The sequence below is a fragment of the Saimiri boliviensis genome, chromosome 7 (genome assembly GCF_048565385.1).
Source record: "Saimiri boliviensis isolate mSaiBol1 chromosome 7, mSaiBol1.pri, whole genome shotgun sequence".
Lineage (NCBI taxonomy): Eukaryota > Metazoa > Chordata > Mammalia > Primates > Cebidae > Saimiri > Saimiri boliviensis.
This window is the reverse complement of record NC_133455.1, coordinates 22,599,894-22,620,847: the sequence shown is the minus strand read 5'-3', so window position 1 is coordinate 22,620,847 and position 20,954 is coordinate 22,599,894. Positions and strand designations below refer to the sequence as shown.

The 20,954-nt window shown below is 45.5% G+C and overlaps 1 protein-coding gene and 1 pseudogene across 7 annotated transcripts in view; one reads left to right on the top strand and one right to left on the bottom strand.

Moving 5' to 3' along the window:
- Positions 1–51: 51 nt before the first annotated feature.
- On the bottom strand, positions 52–15,520 carry LOC101035487 (spermidine synthase pseudogene; annotated as a pseudogene).
- Positions 15,508–20,954, top strand: part of TCTN1 (tectonic family member 1) — a 34,315-nt gene continuing 28,868 nt past the window's right edge. For 6 of the 7 annotated variants that reach the window (XR_012518339.1, XM_074402238.1, XM_074402239.1 and 3 more), the window contains exon 1: positions 15,508–15,818. Coding sequence is in view for 6 of the 7 variants with exons in the window: in XM_074402238.1 (XP_074258339.1) it covers positions 15,599–15,818 (220 nt within the window). In the remaining variant the exon portion in view is untranslated. Of the gene's footprint in view, positions 15,880–20,954 lie in introns of all 7 variants that reach the window. The other variant, XM_074402240.1, reaches the window with a different exon arrangement.

Here is a 20,954-nt window from a genome sequence, read left to right as displayed (position 1 = left end):
GCAGGCTCTGTGGTCCGAGGTCCTGGGTGGCATCAGTCGTGGCGCCTGGGCTCAGTTCACATCATTCAGGGCCTTGCGGGCAAACTCGGGCAGCACGAAGGCGGCGCGGTGCCCGTCGGAGTTGCAGCACTTCAGCTGCATCTAGGCCACCTGGTGCTGCGTCAGCGGCTGCACCGGCTCCTGGAAGTTGGCGCTCGGGTTCTTGCTGCACAGCATGAAGCCGATCTGGCCGCTGGGGTAGGTGGGGATGGTGCAGTAGGCATAGGCCACCACGGGGAACAGTGACTGGCAGAACTGCCCCATCTCCTTGATGAGGTCCAGGTGCAGCCACTGGCACTCACCCTAGCAGCAGAGGATGCCATCTTCCTTGAGGGCAGTCTTCATGAGCCGGTAATAGGACCCTTTGAAGAGACTTTCGGCGGGACCCATGGGGTCTGAGGAGTCAGTGATGATCACATCAAAGGCATCCTGATTCTGTTTCATGAACTCAAAACCAACACCCACATGTAGGGTCAGCTTAGAGCTAGAATAGCCAACAGCCATCCCTGGCAGGAACTTCTTGGAGACTTGGATGACATCCTCGTCGATCTCACCGGACCACGGACTCCACGGAGGGGTGCTTCACCACCTCGCGCAGGACACCTCCGTCTCCGCCCCCGATGATCAGCACCTTTCGCGGGTTGGGGTGGCTGCAGAGAGGCAGGTTGGGGATCATCTCCTGGTAGGAGAACTCATCCCTCTCTGTACATTGGGTGACGCGGTCCAGCACGAGCACGTTGTCGTAGGTCTTACTGCGGAAGACGAGGATGTCCTGGTAGCGCGAGCGCCGGTGGTGGAGCAGCTGCTCCACCTGCCGCAACAGGGCCTGGCCAGGCCACAGGCTGCAGGTCTCGCGGAACCAGCCGTCGTGGATGGCTGCCGGGCCCGAGGCGGCTGGGCCGTGGCTGGCGGGCCGCGCTGGGTGCCGGCCCGGGCTTTTTTTTTTTTTTTTTTTGACAGAGTCTCACTCTGTCGTCCAGGCTAGAGTGCAGAGGCATCTCAGCTCTCCGCCAACCTCTGCTTCCTGGGTTCAAGGGATTCTCATGCTTCAGCTTCCCAAGTAGCTGGGACTACAGGCAACCGCCACCACGCACTGCTAATTTTTGTGTATATATATATTTTTATTAGAAACAGGGGTTCACTGTGTTGGCAAGGCTGGTCTGGAACTCCTGACCTCAAATGATCTGCTTGCCTCAGTCTCCCAAGATTCTGTATTATAGACATTGAGCCACTGCGCCTGGCCCAGTACACTTTTTTTTTTTTTTTTTTTTTTTTTTGAGATGGAATCTTACTGGAGTGCAGTGGCAGGATCTCAGCTCAACGCAACCTCTGCCTTCTGGGTTCAACAATTCTCTTGACTCAGCCTCCCAAGTAGCTGGGATTACAAGTGCAAGCCACCACGCCCAGCTAATTTATTTTATTATTATTTTTATTTTTAGTAGAAATGGGGTTTCACCATGTTGGCCAGGCTGGTTTCAAACTCCTGATCTCAAGTGATCGGCCCATCTTGACCTCCTAAAGTTCTAGGATTACAGGCACAAGCCACCGCGCCCAGCCTAGACCTTATTTTTTAATTTTAAAATATTTATTTATTTATTTTGAGATGGAATCTTGCTGTGTTGCCTAGGCCGGAGTGCAGTGGTGTGATCTCAGCTCACTGTAACCTCTACCTCCCGGGTTCAAGTGATTCTCCTGCCTCAGCCTCCAGAGTAGCTGCAATTACGGGAACATGCCACCATGCCTGGCTAATTTTTGTATTTTTAGTAGAGATGAGGTTTCACCGTGTTGGTCAGGATGGTCTCGAACTCCTGACCTCGTGATCTGCCCGCCTCGGCCTCTAAAACTGCTGAGATTAGCTGGGCATGGTGGCTCACGCCTGTAATCCCAGCACTTTAGGAGGCTGACGTGGGCGAATCACAAGGTCAAGGGATCGAGACCAGCCTGGCCAACATTGAAACCCCGTCTCTACTAAAAATACAAAAATTAGCTGGGCGTGGTGGCATGTGCCTGTAGTCCCAGCTACTCGGGAGGCTGAGGCAGGAAAACTGCTTGAACCTGGGAGGCAAGGTTGCAGTGAGCCAAGATTGTGCCACTGCACTCCAGCCTGGTGCCTGGTGATAGAGTGAGACTGTCTCAAAAAAAAAAAAAAAAACCACACGAACACACACAAAACCAAACTGCTGGGATTACAGGCCATGAGTCATCACTCCTGGCCTTATTTTTAAGAGCAGTTTTAGGTTCACAGCAAAATTGAGCAGAAGGCACAGAGCTATATCCCCTGCCCCCACACAGGCTTCCCCATCATAGATTTAGACTTCCCCATTATACATGTGAGCTTCTAATCATTTCACTGTATTACCTCTCCATGACTGACAGGAAAATGTTTACATAAAACAATAGAAACCTGGCATATTGAGCCCATGCAGTTATTCCTGCTGTCTCCTGTAATACTCCTGAAATACTAGTAGAGGAATCAAAGACGTATAAACCCACAAAGAATGTGAGAGAAGACTGCCCATGAGATATCTCAAATCCTACTTATTTATTTATTGAGATAGAGTCTCCCTCTGTGGCCCAGGCCAGAGTGCAATGACACGATCTCGGCTCACTGTAACCTTCACCTCCTGGGTTCCAGCGATTCTCCTGCCTCAGCCTCCTGGGTAGCTAGGATTACAGGTGCATGCCACCACGCCTGGCTAATATTTGTATTTTTAGCAGGGACCAGGTTTCACCATGTTGGCCAGGCTGGTCTGAAATTTCTGACCTCAGGTGATCAATCTGCCTCAGCCTCCCAAAGTGCTGGGATTACAGGTATGAACCACTGTGCCTGACCTCAAATCCTTTTTAGAAGATAGAATATAGATGGGTGGTTTACCTAGGAGGAGAAACCCTAGTTTTTGCAGGAGATGCTAATGAGTTTCAAGGCAGTTAGAGTTGATAAACCCCAGAAAGTCTCAGGAATTGGTCAATGGCCCCTGTGCTGAGAGGTGGGATCGAAAACCAATTATTAATTGAATAGAAATACCATCTGGGGGAACTATTAGACCCCTGATTCTCCTCCTCGTCATTGCCTTACCCCAATTTCTGCAGAAGATGAGATGTTTATTCCCTGGAGAACTTGAACCGAGAAGTTCTAGGTTCAGGGATAGCAGTCAGATAAAAACGTGGAGGCGAGGAGATATCCTAAAAACAGAGGGATTAAATGAAAGTGTGCAGGCTGGGCATGGTGGCTCACACTTGTAATTCCAGCACCTTGGGAGGCTGAGGCGGGTGGATCACCAGAGGTCAGGAGTTTGAGACAAGCCTGGCTAGCATGATGAAACCCCACCTCTATTAAAAATACAAAATTAACTGGATGTGGTGGCTCACACCTGTAGTTCCAGCACTTTGGAGGCTGAGGTGGGTGGATCACAGAGTAAGGAGTTCAAGGCCAGCCTGGCCAATATGATGAAACCCCATCTCCACTACAAATATAAAAATTAGCTCAGGGTGGTGGCAGGTGCCTGTAATCCCAGCTACTCTGGAAGCTGAGGCAGGAGAATCACTTGAATCCAGGAGGTGGAGGTTGCAGGAAGCCAAGATTGTGCCACTGCACTCCAGCCTGGGCAACAGAGTAAAAAAAAGGAAGTGTGTAGCTAAAATCACTCTTAACGTATTTCAAATAATCCTGTGGTTGGGTAGTAGTATTAGTATCATTATTCTGTATTATTAGTATTGTTGTTGGTATTGTTATTCTCTCTCTCTTTTTTTTTGAGACGGAGTCTTGCTCTGTCACCTAGGCTGGAGTGCACTGGTGTGATCTCAGCTTGCTGCAACCTCTGCCTCCTGGGTTCATGTGATTCTCCTGCCTTAGCCATCTGAGTAGCTAGGATTACAGGCACACACGACTACACCCAGCTAATTTTGGTATTTTTAGTAGAGATGGGGTTTTGCCATGTTGGCCAGGCTGGTCTTGAACTCCTGACCTCAAGTGATCTATCCACCTCAGCCTCTCAAAATGTTGGGATTATAGGCATGAGCCACCGTGCCTGGGCAGGTATTGTTATTCTTTTATTGGTATTGTTATTTAGGACCATGCTAAATGTGTATTTTAGGATAAAGCAAATAATAAATTACGTTGGGGTTGTTGAGAACCAAGCTTTATGGTGTGACAAGAGATACATACGTAAGATGAATATGGTTAAGTGAAACCTCCATAGTATTAATTTTGATTGGAAACATCAGTATGATGGATTTTATCTTGAAAGAATACATATTTCTGACCTGGCACAGTGGCTCATGCCTGTAATCCCAGCACTTTGGGAAGCTGAGGTGGGTGGATCACTTGAGGTCAGGAGTTCCGAGACCAGCCTGGCCCACATTGTGAAAACCCGTCTCTACTAAAAATGCAGAAATTAGCTGGGTGTTGTGGCATGTGCCTGTAGTCCCAGCTAGTTAGGAGGCTGAGGCAGGTGAATCGCTTGAACCTGGGAGGTGGAGGTTGCAGTCAGCTGAGATGATGCCACTGCACTCCAGCCTCGGTGACAGAGCAAGACTGCATCTCAAAAAAAAAAAAAAAAAAAAAAAAAGGCTGGGTGTGGTGGCTCACGCCTGCAATCCCAGCACTTTGAGAAGCCAAGGCAGGTGGATCACCTGAGGTCAGGAGTTTGAGACCAGCCTGACCAACATGGTGAAACCCCGTCTCTACTAAAAATACAAAATTAGCTGGGCGAGGTGGTATGTGCCTGTAATCCCAGCTACTCAGGGAGATAACGCAGGAGAATCACTTGAACCTGGGAGGTGGAGGTTGCAGTGAGCCAAGATCATGGCACTGCACTCCAGCCTGGACAACAAGAGTGAAACTCTATCTCAAAAAAAAAAAAAAAAAAAGAAGAAGGAGAAGAAGAAGAATTTACTAACAGGCTGTAGCCGGTAAAAGGTAAGTGAAAGAGGAACTATCTGGAAAGAAAGAACACATATTTACAACACAGAAACAGAAACAGTAGTGGGGGAGGGGAGAGCAGGTGCTCAGTGGGACCAGGAAGCCAGCTCACTTTCATTTTTTGAAGTTCCTTATATAGAGAAGAATAAACTATTTGTTCATTTCACATTTGACAAATACTTAAAGCACCCCAAGATTAAAATGCAATGTAGATGTGTGTTACCAGGTGATTGGATTTCTTAAAAGCCAGTTAATGAAACTGCAAGTGGAAACCACCATACACACCTATCAGAATCACTAAAAACAAAAACAAAACATAGCTGACCATCCCAAGTGCCTGTGAGCATGGGAAACTGGGACTCTCATACGTTGTTAGTGGGAATGAAAATAGGCAGTCACTTTGGAAAAAGTTGGGCAGTATCTTATACATTTAAACACATATTGGCCATACAATCCAGAAATCTCACTCCTAGGTATGTATATAAGAGAAATGAATTATTTTTGATCACCAAAAATCTAGAAAAATCCAAATTCCTTCAACTGATGAATGGACGGATAAATTGCAGAAGAGCCATTTTTGGAACACTCGTCACCAATAAAAAGAATGGACTGGGTCAGGCACGGTGGCTCATGCCTGTAATTCCAGCACTTTGGGAGGCTGAGGCAGGAGGATCATTTGAGGTAGGAGTTTGAGACCAGCCTGGGCAACATAGTGAAACCCTATCTCTACAAAAAATAAAAATGAACTGAAAGAAATCTTTGCATATATGGCTAAAGGAGTTTCAGCAAGCATGCCAAGACTACACAATGGAGAAAGAAGAGTCCCTTCAACAAATGGTGCTGGGAAAACTGGAAATCCACATGCAGAAAAATGAAGCTAGATCCTTACTTTATACCAGATACAGAAATGAATCCAAAATGGATTACAGACCTAAATGTAAGACCTCAGACTATTAAACTCCTAGAAGAAAACATAAGTGAAAAGCTTCAGGATATTAGATTTGGCAATGATTTCTTGGCTAAGAAACCAAAAGCACAGATGACAAAAGAAAAAATAGACAAATGGAACCATATCAGAGTAAAAACTTGTTCACGTCAAAGGAAAAAATCAACTGAGTGAAAGGCAACCCAATGGAATAGGAGAAAATATCTGTAAATCACATATCTGATAAAAGGATAATTTCCAGAATATATAAGGAACTCCTACAACTGAACAATCAATGACAATAACCCAATTTAAAAATGGGCAACTGGGCTGGGCACAGTGGCTCACGACTGTAATCCCAGCACATTGGGAGGCCGAGGTGGGCTGATCACTTGAGGTCAGGAGTTTGAGACCAGCCTGACCAACATGGAGAAATTCTGCCTTTACTAAAAATACAAAATTAGCTGAGCGTGGTCGTGCATGCTTGTAATCTCAGCTACTTGGGAGGCTGAGGCAGAATAATTGCTTGAACCCAGGAACTGGAGGTCATGGTGAGTCAAGATCACGCCATTGCACTCCAGCCTGAGCAACAAGAGTGAAATCATCTAAAAAAGAAAAAACGGGCAACTGACTTGATAGACATTTCTACAAAGAAGATATACCACTGGTGAACAAACACACAAAGAGATTCACAACATCACTAAGCATTAGGGAAACCAAAACCATGAGATATCAACTTATACCCATTAGGATGATAACTATGAAAAGAACAAAAAACAGTAAGTGTTGACAAGGATTTGGAGAAGTTGGGACACTTATGCACTGTTGTTAGGAAAGTAAAATGATACAGCCATCACGGAAAACAACCAATTTTTTTACTTTCATAGAGACGGAGTCTTGCCAATGGCCCAAGCTGGCTTATGAACTCCTGGCCTCAAGTGAATTCCCACCTCTGTCTCTAAAAGTGCTGAGATTATAAGCATGAGCCCCCTCACCTACATGTTCTACATTTTGATTGTGGTTGTGGTTAACATGACTGTATGTGTTTGTTAAAACTCATAAAATTAGGCTAGGCACAGTGGCTCATGCCTGCAATCCCAGCACTTTGGGAGGCCTAGGCAGGTGGATCACTTGAGGTCAGGAGTTCAAGACTAACCTGACCAACATGGTGAAACCCCATCTCTACTAAAAATACCAAAAAAAAAAAAAAAAAAAAAATTAGCTGGGCATGGTGGTGCATGCCTGTAATTCCAGCTACTTGGGAGGCTGAGGCAGGAGAATCACTTGAACCTGGGAAGTGGAAGTTGTAGTAAGTCAAGATTGCACCATTGCACTCCAGTCTGGGCAACAAGAGTGAAATTCTATTTCAAAAAAAAAAAAAAAAAAAAAAATCTCATAAAATGGAGCTAGGACTATAGGCACACGCCTGTAGTCCTAGCTATTCTAGAGGCTGAGGTGGTAGGATCCCTTAAGCCCAGGAGTTCAAGGCTACAGTGAGCTATGATCACACCACTTTATTCCAGCCTGGGCAACAGAGTGAGACTCTTTTAACCCAAAAGTTTAAAAAAAAAAAAAAAAAAGGAAAGAAAAAATATTCATAGACTTGCACATCATAGAAACCTGTACACTGATGTGTAATAAAAAACTTTATATTAAAACTATTACACAAAAAAGTATACTGCATACAAATTATCCCTCTATAAACCTAAGAAAAAAGAAATGTGGAGCAAGTACGGCAAAACGTCAATTTCTGAATAATCTTGGAGGAGTACACAGTGGCCACCTTTTCTGTGCCTTTCATCCTGTTTGGAAAATTTCAATCTGAAAAGAATAAAAACAAAAATAAGTTTTTAGAAAGCCAAGATTATTTGAACTACAGTCTGGTTCAATAATAGGATGCAAAGTTAAAACTGTATAGTAAACTGGGCATGGTGACTCACGCCTGTAATCTCAGCACTTTGGGAAGCTGAGGCAGGTGGATCACTTGAGATCAGGAGTTTGAGATGAGCCTGGCCAATGTGGTGAAACCCCCTCTCTACTAAAAATACAAAAATTAGCCAGGTGAGGTGGTGGGCACCTGTAATCCCAGCTACTCGGGAGGCTGAGGCAGGAGAATCCCTTGAACCCGGAAGGTGGAGTTTGCAGTGAGCTGAGATTGGGCCACTGCACTCCAGCCTGGAAAAAGAAGTGAGATTTCATCTCAAAAAAAAGAAAAGAAAAAACAAAACAAAACAAAACAGTATGGTAAACAAGGATTTTTTATTTCATTCTTATCAGTGAATGTCTGTGACTGTATGTATTACTTTGTTTTAGAAAAGGTCAAATGCAAATATGAGAACTTTCAAGAATGTGAAGTCTGCTCAAATAGCCCTTTTGTCCCTTAACGTTTCAGAAAACACTTAAAGAACAGGAATAGTACTTGGTAGTTGATGAGTTACGTGGGGAGGGGGAGAATGAGAGCAGTTGAGGATTATTTTCTTTGGGGCATTGATCTGGAAATCAATACCCGACTGGTTACTTCAGTCCAAATGGTACGGCCAATCCTCCATCTTCACACATTCTTGACTCCTTTGGAGCTCTAAAGTAACCCCTTTAGGAAGCTTGATGACTCTGCCTCCTCATTTGTGAAATGTTTGGGTGAGATGAATAAAAATAGACATACTAATCACTAGAAAAAAATTGATACTTTTTTTTTTTTCTCTCACTATGTTGCCCAGGCCAGAGTGCAGTGGTGTGATCATAGCTCACTGCAGCCTTGACCTCCTGGCCTCAAGTCATCCTCCCACCTTAGCCTCCAGAGTAACTGAGACTACAGGCACGTGCCACCATGCCCAGCTACTTTATCTTTTATCTTTTTTTTTTTTTGGAAAGGTCTCACATATTTATTACTGAACCCAGCCAACCAAAGCCTTCTCTTTCTTCTTCTTTTTTTTTTTTTTAACATGAATAATGGAAGCACTATGGTGGGTTGTACCAACTAATGCCTTTTTTTTTTTTTTTTTTTTTTTTTTTTTGAGACGGAGTTTCGCTCTTGTTACCCAGGCTGGAGTGCAATGGCGCGATCTCGGCTCACCGCAACCTCCGCCTCCTGGGTTCAGGCAATTCTCCTGCCTCAGCCTCCTAAGTAGCTGGGATTACAGGCACGCGCCACCACGCCCAGCTAGTTTTTTTGTATTTTTAGTAGAGACGGGGTTTCACATGTTGACCAGGATGGTCTCGATCTCTCGACCTCGTGATCCACCCGCCTCGGCCTCCCAAAGTGCTGGGATTACAGGCTTGAGCCACCGCGCCCGGCCCCAACTAATGCCTTCTTAACAGATCCAGAGAGAAAACTCTGTTCAAACTTCTCTAGACAGCGGTGACATTTTTCAGCTTGATTTGGTGACATGATTTTGACCTTCAGACAGCATCAATATGTGTGCCATCTCATGTGTAATTTCTTATAGACCCAGCTTGGTTCTTCTCCAATGTCTCCTTTTGAAGTTGTACCTGATTTTATTACCAGCTTTCATCTGAATCCACTGGGGAATGGGATGATTTTGCTTTTGTTTCTTGGCCAAGAATCACTTAATCCTGAAAGTCCTGTGAGAAGACATGGCGAGAAACGGAGTAAAGCACACACCAGGATGGCGGAGAAAGGAAGAGAGAGCTTTTATTTTTATTTATTCATTTTTTTGAGATGAAGTCTCACTGTTGTTGCCCAGGTGGGAGTGCAATGGTGCGATCTGAGCTCACAGCAACCTCTACCTCCTGGGTTCAAGCGATTCTCCTGCCTCAGCCTCCTGCACCACCATGCCCAGTGCATGTAAAAATACAAAAAAAAAAAAAAAATTGTATTTTTAGTAGAGACAGGGTTTCTCCATGTTGGTCAGGCTGGTCTCAAACTCCTGACCTCAGGTGATCTGCCTGCCTTGACCTCCTGCCCTCAGGTGATCCAACTGCCTCAACTTCTCAAAGTGCTGGGATTACAGGCATGAGCCACTGCACCCGGCCTTATCATTTATTTTTTCTAGAAATGAGGTCTCACTATGTTCCCATGCTGGTCTCCAACTCCTGACCTCAAGCCTCTGTAAGTGCTTGGATTACAGGCGTGAGCCATCACACCTAGCCAGATACCAAATTTTAAACAGGTGAGAAGCCATGACTTCAGCATAACAACAAGAATAGTTACCAAGTCACCGCAAACCACACCAAAGAACAAGACAGAGTGGTTGACACTACCTTGTGAAGTCAGCCTCAGTTTTCTTCCCTGCTTACATCCTCTTCCTATCTTTGATTTTTTTCTTTCAGGCTCCTAATATGTGGCAGCTTCTCCGCACAGAATTCTAAAAAGCTGAATTGTCTTGATCTTCCCAGTGTCAGCACACCCTATAAGGAACTGTGAATGCCAATAATCCTGGAGAAACAGATGGATATTTAAAATCACACACATTTATGCACAAACCAAATGTTAAGGTTTTGGGCACAATGTGGAACTCGATCTTAGCCACTTTTGTGTCCTTCCATCCTAATGAGGGAACCTGCTAAGGCCAGGGGCAAACAGAAGGGAGAAAGGGTGCTCTGGGTTGAAAGACGGAAACAGGCTAGAAATTAGTCAACTGTGAAATGAAAAGTTCTAATGTTCCTAAGGTTTGCAAAATGTATCTGGGTAGGTGCAATCCTCATTCAGAGTCAAATGTCATAAAATTACTTTGGAGTCATCTACCAAGTGTTTGTTTGAGATTGGACAAAAGAGGTAATCCATATCATAGCAGGTCTTGTTTGGAATAATGGGATATCAGACTTGAAGAGGACCTCAGAGGGCCCATAACCATAAAGACAAAAATTATAAAACTGGACAGGAGTGGTGGTTCACATCTGTAATCCCAGCACTTTGGGAGGCCGAAGTGGGTGGATCACTTGAGGTCAGGAGTTCAAGAATAGCCTGGCCAATATGACGAAACCCCATCTCTACTAAAAATACAAAAGTTAGCCAGGCCTGGTGGTGCACGCCTGTAATCCCAGCTACCTGGGAGGCTGAGGTAGGAGAATTGCTTGAACCAGGAAGGTGGAGGGAGGTTGCAGTGGGATGAGATTGTGCCACTGCACTCCAGCCTCCTGGGTGACAGAGCGAGACTCTGTCTCAAAAAAAAAAAAAAAAAAAAAAAAAAAAAAAAAATATATATATATATATATATATATATATATATATATATATATATAAAGTTGAAGGATGATTTATCAAAATTTAATCCAGCAACCTAGAATTTCAATAGTACAAAATGATTCACAGGATTAAGGAATAGGAAAGAAAGTAGAAGCCTGGAAGTAAAGAGGCTTAAAAGGGAAAACGAACATTCCTGGCCTTTAGAAGTATGAGATGGAGGTTTGGAAAATATATTTTTGGCTGTCTTTCCTTCTTTCTTTCTTTCTTTCTTTTTGAGACGGAGTTTCGCTCTTGTTACCCAGGCTGGAGTGCAATGGCGCGATCTCGGCTCACCGCAACCTCCGCCTCCTGGGCTCAGGCAATTCTCCTGCCTCAGCCTCCTGAGTAGCTGGGATTACAGGCACGCGCCACCATGCCCAGCTAATTTTTGTATTTTCAGTAGAGATGGGGTTTCACCTTGTTGACCACGATGGTCTCGATCTCTTGACCTCGTGATCCACCCTCCTCGGCCTCCCAAAGTGCTGGGATTACAGGCTTGAGCCACCGCGCCCGGCCCCCGCTTTTTTTTTTTTTTTTTTTTAAGACGGAGTCTTGTTCTGTTGCCAGGCTGGAGTGCAGTGGTGAGATCTCGGCTCACTGCAACCTCTGCCTCCAGGGTTCAAGTGATTCTCTTGCCTCAGCCTCCCGAGTAGCTGGGACTACGGGTGTGGAACACCAGGGCTGCCTAATTTTTGTATTTTTAGTAGAGACGGGGTTTCACCATGTGGGCCAGGATGGTCTTGATCTCTTGACTTCGTGATCTGCCCGCCTCGGCCTCCCAAAGAACTGGGATTGCAGGCGTGAGCTACTGCGCCCAGCCTATTTTTGGTTGTTTTCTTTTTTTTTTAAAAAAAGGGGAAGCATTTCATCAGTTATTAAAAGCAGTCCAGAATTTCAGTCAGCTGCTAAAGCAATCCTTTGCAGAGAAAAGGGAAATATCTGTCTTACACATTTGAGTGATTCAATTATATTTTTATACACTGTCTCTGGAATGCCACAGGAAAGTGCTAAAGATATCACTTTGATTATTCAGTTTTGCGAAATACATTTAATTAACTAGATATATACTCTTTGGTATTCTATATATATATAGGTATATACTGTTTGGCATTCTTCTGAATTGATAAATACATTTCTTGAATAAATACTGTTTAAGGTATGAATAAATACCTAGTATTTGAATAAATACTATGTTTAAGGTTTTTTTTGTTTTGGAGTGCAGTGGCAGGATCATGGCTTAGTGCAGCCTCAACTGCTCCTGGCTCAGGTGATCCTTCCACCTCAGCCTCCTGAGTAGCTGGGACTACAAGCACCTAGCTAATTTTTGTATTTTTTGTAGAGATGTGTTTTCACCATGTTGCTCAGGCTGGTCTCAACCCCTGGACCCAAGCGATCCTCCCAAAGTACTAGGAGTACAAGTGTGAGTGCACCTGGCCATGTTTAAGTATTTTGGCATCTACTTCTGAATTGTAAGGAGATTAAGTGTCAAAGGTGCAGCCAACATCTCTGGGCTTGGGTACCTCCTAAATAAGCCCATTCAGAATGGAGAGGCTTTCCTAAATCTTAAGAGTCTCCAGGTCATTTTGCAGTGTTACAGTGGATTTGCTTTGCTTTCTTCTTTAAGACATCTAAATTATTTTACTTAATTTTTGTAAAATACTTTTGTCTTTTAAAAAGTTCTTGGCTGGGTGTGGTGGCTCATGCCTGTAATCCCAGCACTTTGGGAGGCTGAGGTGAGTGGATCACCTGAGGTCTGGAGTTTGAGACCAGCCTGGCCAAGAGGGTGAAACCCTGTCTCTGCTAAAAATAAAAAATTAGCTAGGAGTGGTGGTGCACACCTGTAATCCCAGCTACTTGGGAGGCTGAGGTAGGAGAACTGCTTGAACCTGGGAGGCAGAGGTTGCAGTTAGCCGAGATCATGCTACTGCACTCCAGCCTGGGCAACAGAGTGAGATTCTGTCTCAAAAAAAAAAAAAAAAAAAAAAAAAGGAAAGTTGTTAGACCTGGTGTGGTGGCTCATGCCTGCAATCCCAGCTCTTTGGGAGGCCACGGCAGGAGGGTCACTTGAGGCCAGGAGTTTCTGACTAGCCTGATCAAAATAGTGAGACCCTCTCTCTGCAAAAATAAAAAAAATACAGTGTTCATTTGTCCAATTTATCACAATACAGCAAACAGAATTTATCTAATGACCTCATGGGATGCAGCTAACACAAAAAAGGTGAAGCCAGTGTTGACAGAGTCAGGGATAGAGAGAATTCAGGGACAGTGATCTGACAGATTCTTATGCTCCTTCAAAATACCCACATTAGTGGCGGGACAGCGCTTCCCAAATTTCCCTCCAGTTCATCTACTTGTGTCGGGATGTTTGTTAAAAATATTTATTCCTCAGCTGGGCACTGTGGCTCACGCCTGTAATCCCAGCGCTTTGGGAGGCTGAGGCAGGTGGATCACCTGAGGTTGGGAATTTGAGACCAGCCTAACCAACATGGAAAAAACCCTTTCTCTACTAAAAATACAAAATTAGCTGGGCATGGGGGCACATGCCTGTAATCTCAGCTACTTGGGAGGCTGAGACAGGAGAATGGCTTGAATCTGGGAGACAGAGGTTGTGGTAAGCTGAGATTGCACCATTGCACTCCAGCCTGGGCAACAAGGGGGAAAAAATATACATACATTTATTCCTGGTTGAAAGTGGTGGCTCATGCCTATAATCCCAACTACTCAGGACTCAGGAGGCCGAAGCAGGCGGATCACTTGAGCGCAGGAGTCTGAGATCAGCCCCGGGTGATGGAGGGAGACCTCATCTCTACGAAAAAATAGAAAAATTAGCTGGGTGGGGTGGCAAGTGCTACTCAGGAGGCTGAGGTGGGAGGACTATTTGAGCCCCAGAGGTCGAGGCTGGAGTGAGCCAAGATTGCACAACTGCACTCCAGCCTGGGCGACAGAGAGAGACCCTGTCTCAAAAAAAAAAAAAAAAAAAGAGGCCGGGCGCGGTGGCTCAAGCCTGTAATCCCAGCACTTTGGGAGGCCGAGGCGGGTGGATCACGAGGTCAAGAGATCGAGACCATCCTGTTCAACATGGTGAAACCCCGTCTCTACTAAAAATACAAAAAAACTAGCTGGGCGTGGTGGCGCATGCCTGTAATCCCAGCTACTCAGGAGGCTGAGGCAGGAGAATTGTCTGAGCCCAGGAGGCGGAGGTTGCGGTGAGCCAAGATCGCGCCATTGCACTCCAGCCTGGGTAACAAGAGCGAAACTCCGTCTCAAAAAAACAAAAACAAAAACAAAAAAACCCCAAAACTGGGGTAATGGGTCCTGCCTTAGACTTACTGATTCTGAATCTCATGAGGTGGTACCTGGAAATCCACCCCCACTTTTTTTTTGGTTGAGACAGTCTCAGTCTGTTGCCCAGGCTGGAGTGCAGTGGCACCCTCTTGGCTCACTGCAGCCTCCACATCCCGGGTTCAAGCAATTCTCCTGCCTCAGTCTACCCAATAGCTGGGACTACAGAAAATTCGCTTTTTTTTTTTTTTTTTTTTTTGAGACGGAGTCTCGCTCTATATTTTTGTATTTTTAGTAGAACCGGGTTTCTCTATATTGGTCAGGCTGGTCTGGAACTCCCGAGCACAGGAGTGCAGTGGTACGATCTCGGTACACTGCAACCTCCGTCTCCCGGATTCAAGCGATTCTCCTGTTTCGGCCTCCTGAGTAGCTGAGATTACAGACATGCACCACCATGCCCAGCTAATTTTTTTGTATTTTTAGTAGAGGTCGTGTTTCACCATGTTGGCCAGGATGATCTCGATCTCTTGACCTCGTGATCTGCACGCCTTAGCCTCCCAAAGTTCTGGGATTACAGGAGTGAGCCATCGCGCCCGGCCAAAATCCGTATTTTTTTTTTTTTTTTTTTTTTTCTCCCCCCGAGACGGAGTTTCGCTCTTGTTACCCAGGCTGGAGTGCAATGGCGCGATCTCGGCTCACCGCAACCTCCGCCTCCTGGGTTCAGGCAATTCTCCTGCCTCAGCCTCCCGAGTAGCTGGGATTATAGGCACACGTCACCATGCCCAGCTAATTTTTTGTATTTTTAGTAGAGACGGGGTTTCACCTTGTTGACCAGGATGGTCTCGGTCTCTTGACCTCGTGATCCACCCGCCTCGGCCTCCCAAAGTGCTGGGATTACAGGCTTGAGCCACCGCGCCCGGCCAAAATCCGTATTTTTTAAGCAAGCGCCGTGGGCCCATTGGAAACTACACGTGGGATTTACACGCCCCTCGTTTCCGCCGGCCTCACACCCGCCAGACTCACCCTGTGCCTGCCCAGGCTGCCCCACCCAGGCTCCGCCCTCTAGCCTCATCCGGGTTCCGCCCCCGGGCTCCGCCCCCTGCCTCGCCCCGGCTCCTCCCCCGCTCGTCTCTGGCTGCTTCTCGCGGCTTTGCGAGCTCTTTCCCATGATGCCCCGCGCCTGGCTGTCGCGGTTGCCCGGCAACGCGGGGTCCCCGGAGCTGGCCTCGCTGGAACCTGCTGGGCGATGAGGCCGCGAGCTGTCCCGCCGCTTCTGGTGGTGCTCCTGGGCTGCTGGGTTTCTGTGAGCGCCCAGACCGAGGCCACCCCGGCGGTGGCGACAGAGGGCCTCAACTCCACCGAGGCAGCCCTGGCTCCTTTCGGACCTTCTCCGTCGACCAGGCCCCTCGAGACCCCCAGGGCTCCAGAGCCCACCTCGGGCCCCAGGCCTACCCCGGTCACGGACGGTGGGTACCATGTGCCAGCTCCTGGGGTCCACAGTGATCCAACCTGAAGAGGGGAGCCCGGGTGAGGACGTAATAATAATAATAATGATAGCTAACGCTTATTGAGCACTTAACTGTGTGCAGACGCTGCTGAGAGTTCCATAAACGTCAGTTCTCTAAACAATAACCCTGAGAGGTAGAGGTTACTATCACTGTCATGTAAATGAGAAAACCGGGTTTCAGAGAGTGTAAGTGGGACGGTATCAGATCTTTGAAAATGCTTGAAGTGGTCCCAGACAAGAGTAATGCAAAGAGTAGTAATGAATGAATCCTTGCAGCCCAAGACGAAATTAAATCGTTTCTAGACAATGGTGGAAATTAGTGCCTCGGCTGCGTTGAACTTTCATTTATTTAAAGAGATGCCAAAGGTCTAGCATACTAAATGTGACTAAGTTAAGACTATTGTCTGTTGACCTGAATTCTAAAAACCCAGGATTCCTCTTGTATTGTATTGGAGGTGGGAAGGTATGGAGGGAGGGTTTATGCTTACCTCTTAGGATTCTTATTTAGGAATAATTAACATTTTTTTCAAAAAATGATTGTCTAATCCTAGAATTACACGTTTAGTAAAAATATTTTATAATCTAATTTGACGTTTGGCTGGAACGGTTGCTCATACCTGTAATCGAAGCACTTTGGGAGGCAAAGGCAGGTGGATTGCTTGAGGTCAGGAGTTTGAGATCAGTCTGGTCACCATGGCAAAACCCTGTCTCTACTAAAAATGGAAAAATTAGCCAGGCATGGTGGTGCATGCCTGTAATTCTAGCTACTCAGGAGGCTGAGGCGGGAGAATCGCTTGAACCCAGGAGGTGGCGGTTGCAGTCACTACCACTGCACTCCAGATGGGGTGACAGAACAAGACTGTCAAAAAAAAAAAAAAAAAAAAAAGACATGGATAACTTTGGAGAATGTGACCCCCCTAAGATTGAGCACAAAACTTTGTGAATATTGCCTTTTCCTAAGATGAGAGTTCATAGACGATTCTCCAAGTGATTCATGATCTCAAAAAAATTTTTTAGGCCGGGCACGGTGGCTCAAGCCTGTAATCCCAGCACTTTGGGAGGCCGAGGCGGGTGGATCACAAGGTCAAGAGATCGAGACCATCCTGGTCAACATGGTGAAACCCCGTCTCTACTAAAAATACAAAACATTAGCTGGGCATGGTGGCGTGTGCCTGTAATCCCAGCTACTCAGGAGGCTGAGGCAGGAGAATTGCTTGAACTCAGGAGGCGGAGGTTGCGGTGAGCCGAGATCGCGCCATTACACTCCAGCCTGGGTAACAAGAGCGAAATTCTGTCTCAAAAAAAAAAAAAAAAAAAAAATTTTAATTGTCTGTTAGTGTGAATTGAGAGTAACCTCAGTAGATATACAATACTTTTAATCTTTTTTTAAAATCTTTTTTTTTTGTTTGTTTGAGACAAGGTCTCACTTTGTTACCCAGGCTGGAGTGCAGTGGCACGATCATATTTCCTTGGCCTCAATCTACTGGGCTCACGGGATCCTTCTGCCTCACCCACCAGAGTAGCTGGAACCACAGGTGAACACCCTCAGCTTGCTAATTTTTAAAATTTTAGTAGAGATGAGGGTTCGCTGTGTTGTTCAGGCTGATCTCAGACTCCTGGGCTTAACTGATCCTCCCACCTTGGCTTTTCTAAGTGCTGGGATTACAGGTGTGAGCCCCTGTGCCTGGCCTATCCCTTCTTAAGATCTTTTCCACCGGTTGTGGTGGCTCACACCTGTAATCCCAACACTTTGGGAGGTCGAGGTGGGCAATCACGAGGTTGATCGTGACCATCCTGGCCATACAAAAATTAGCTGGGCGTGGTGTCGTGCACCTGTAGTCCCAGCTACTCAGGAGGATGAGGCAGGTGAATCTCTTGAACCTGGGAGGTGGAGTTTGCAGGGAGCCGAGGTCACGCGACTGCACTCCAGCCTGGCGACAGAGCAAGACTTTGTCTCAAAAAAAAAAAACAAAAAAAACAAAAAAAAACTTTTCTCAAATTGATTTAGACTCAGGGTTAGTTAAAAAGTCATCATTGGCTGACATCCTGAACTCTAGGACTTAACTTCAGTTACTGAACCTTTATTTCTCCAAAAGTATTCTCCTCTCTCTCTCTTTTTCTTTTCTTTTCTTTCTTTCTTTTTTTTTTTTTTTTTGAGGCAGAGTCTCGTTCTGTCACCCAGGCCAGAGTACAGTGGCGTGATCTTGGCTCACTGCAACCTCTGCCTCCCTGGTTCGGGCAATTCCCCTGCCTCAGTCTCCCGAGTAGCTGGGATTACAGGTGCATGCCACCATGCCTGGCTAATTTTTTTTGTATTTTAGTAGAGACGGGGTTTCACCATGTTGGCTAGACCAGTCTCAATCTCCTGACCTCATGATCCACCCGCCCCAGCCTCCCAAAGTGCTGGGATTACAGGCATGAGCCACGTTGCTTAGCTGTGTTTTATATTTAAATTGTTGATTTGATGAATTAGTTGGGAAGTTAAATTAGTGATAAACTGGGACAGAATAAAGCCAAGTAAGTATTCAATGCCTGAAATTCTCTAAGGTTTTTGGACTGGATTGTCTTTTGTTCATGTAAGTACTCCATCTGTTAATGCATTTTCTCTCCAAAATAAAGCTATGTTTGAAATATTATTTTAGCATGCGTTCAAGGCTGTTTTTCCTATATAGGGGATGAATTTGTACTTGTCCTTACACTTTTTATTTTTTTGGATACAGGGTCTTTGTTACTCAGGCTGGAGTGTAGTGACATGATTACAACTCACTGCAGCCTCGACCTCCTAGGCTCAAGTGATCTTCTGACCTCAGACTGCCAGGTAGCTGAAACTACATGGTGCACGCCACCATGCTCGGCTAATTTTTTGTAGAGATGGGGTTTTGCCTTGTTTCTCAGGCTGGTCTCAAACTCCTGGTCTCAAGATTGCCTGCCTCAGCCTCCCAGAGTGCAGGGATTACAGCCATGAGTCACTGCACTTTGCCTGTCTTCACTTTCTAAAAATACTCCTCTTTAGACTTGTGACAGTAATAATAACTCATTTGTTAACTGTTTACTCTGTGTCAGGCACTGTGCTAAGCATTTCACCTGTGATGTATCTCATTTAATCTTACAAAAACCCCATGATGAGGGTACTGTTATCTTCATTTTTCAGGTGGGTAAATTATTTGTCTAATTTTAGGATACAACTTGTAGATATTGGAGCAGGAGGTTGAGTGGAGAGCTGGATGGAAAATGGCAGATCGCTTGAAGGCAGTGTTGATGGAGAAGAGTGATAATCCTTCATCTTGAATGTGGGCTCTTTCATTAATACCTTGCTCTACAAAGCACCTGTGCAGACGCACTAGGGGGCAAGAGCAGCTGAGTGCTGCTTAGACCTGACAAGGGCTCAGCATCTATTTGTTGGATGATTAAGTGCACTCACATCCTGGGTAGAGACCTCTTTCCCAAGTAGAGTTATTAAACACTATTGCTTTGTCTTTCGTCATCTTACAGCTACCTACAAGGGCTTTAAGTTTTGAAAACAAAGCAAGATAGTAATTTTCAACATAGAGGGAACCTAAAGCACATTTTATTTATTTATTTTTGAGACCAAGTCTTGCTCTGTCACCCAGGCTGGAGTGTAGTATGATCTCGGCTCACTGAAAACAAACTTCACCTCTCTGGTTCAAGCGATTCTCCTGCATCAGCCTCCCAAGTAGCTGGGACTACAGGCGTGTACCACCACACCCAGCTAAATTTTTGTATTTTTAGTAGATACGGGTTGCACTGTGTTAGCCAGAATTGTCTCCATCTCCTGCCCTCATGATCTGCCCACCTCAGCCTCCCAAAGTGCTGGGATTACAGGTGTGAACCAAGGTGCCCAGCCCCACTTTTTTTTTAATATTAGCATGCATAACTTGTATCATTTTACTAAGCACATAGGAGAGTTCTCTACTAGAGAGAAGCACTGTAGACTTTAGGGGGAAAGCTTTTGGTCTTAGACTAAGAAATCATTGCATATTAACAAAGGCTTTCCCTTTACCTCACACTTTTTTTGAGTATATTATACCTTTTATGGGGTAGTTTTGTTTTTGTTTTTTTGTTTTTGTTTTGTTTTTTTTTGGTATTATGGCGTCTCAGTCTGTCTTCCAGGCTGGAGTGCAGTAGTGGGATCCTGGTTTACTACAGCTTCTGCCTTCTGGATTCAAGCAATTTCTCCTGCTTCAGCCTCCCTGAGTAGCTTGGATTACAGGCACCCACCACCATGCCTAGCTAATTTTTGTATTTTTAATAGAGACAGGGTTTCACCATGTTGATCAGGGTGGTCTCGAACTCCTGACCTCAAGTGATCACCTGCCTCCCAAAGTGCTGGGAATACAGGCATGAATCATAGTGCCTGGACTTGAAATCTTCTTTTGAAAAAGAAAACATTACAGGTAAAATTGAAGGTTGATGTTATTTCTTCCCTTTCAGCAGTAATCAAGCCATAAATTTATTCTGCTATTTCTTTAAAAGGGTTTTCTTTTCCTATTTGACAGAATAAAATAATTAAAAATCCACATAATCATCTTTGTTAGAAAGCAGCAAAGAAAAATAATCCTTATTAATATTAAAAGTTGGCCAAGATCGGTGGCTCATGCCTATAATCCTAGCACTTTGGGAAGATAAGGCTGGCAGATTACTTGAGGTCAGGAGTTCAAGACCAGCCTGGCCAACATGGTGAACCCTGTCTCTGAAAATACAAAAAAAAATTAGCTGGGGCCGGGCGCAGTGGCTCATGCCTATAATCCCAGCACTTTGGGAGGCCGAGGCGGGTGGATCACAAGGTCAAGAGATCGAGACCATCCTGGTCAACATGGTGAAACCCCGTCTCTACTAAAAATACAAAAAATTAGCTGGGCATGGTGGCACGTGCCTGTAATCCCAGCTACTCGGGAGGCTGAGGCAGGAGAATTGCTTGAACCCAGGAGGCGGAGGTTGCGGTGAGCTGAGATCGCGCCATTGCACTCCAGCCTGGGTAACAAGAGCGAAACTCCGTCTAAAAAAAAAAAAAAAATTAGCTGGGCATGGTGGTGCATGCCTGTAATCCCAGCTACTCAGGAGGCTGAGGTAGGAG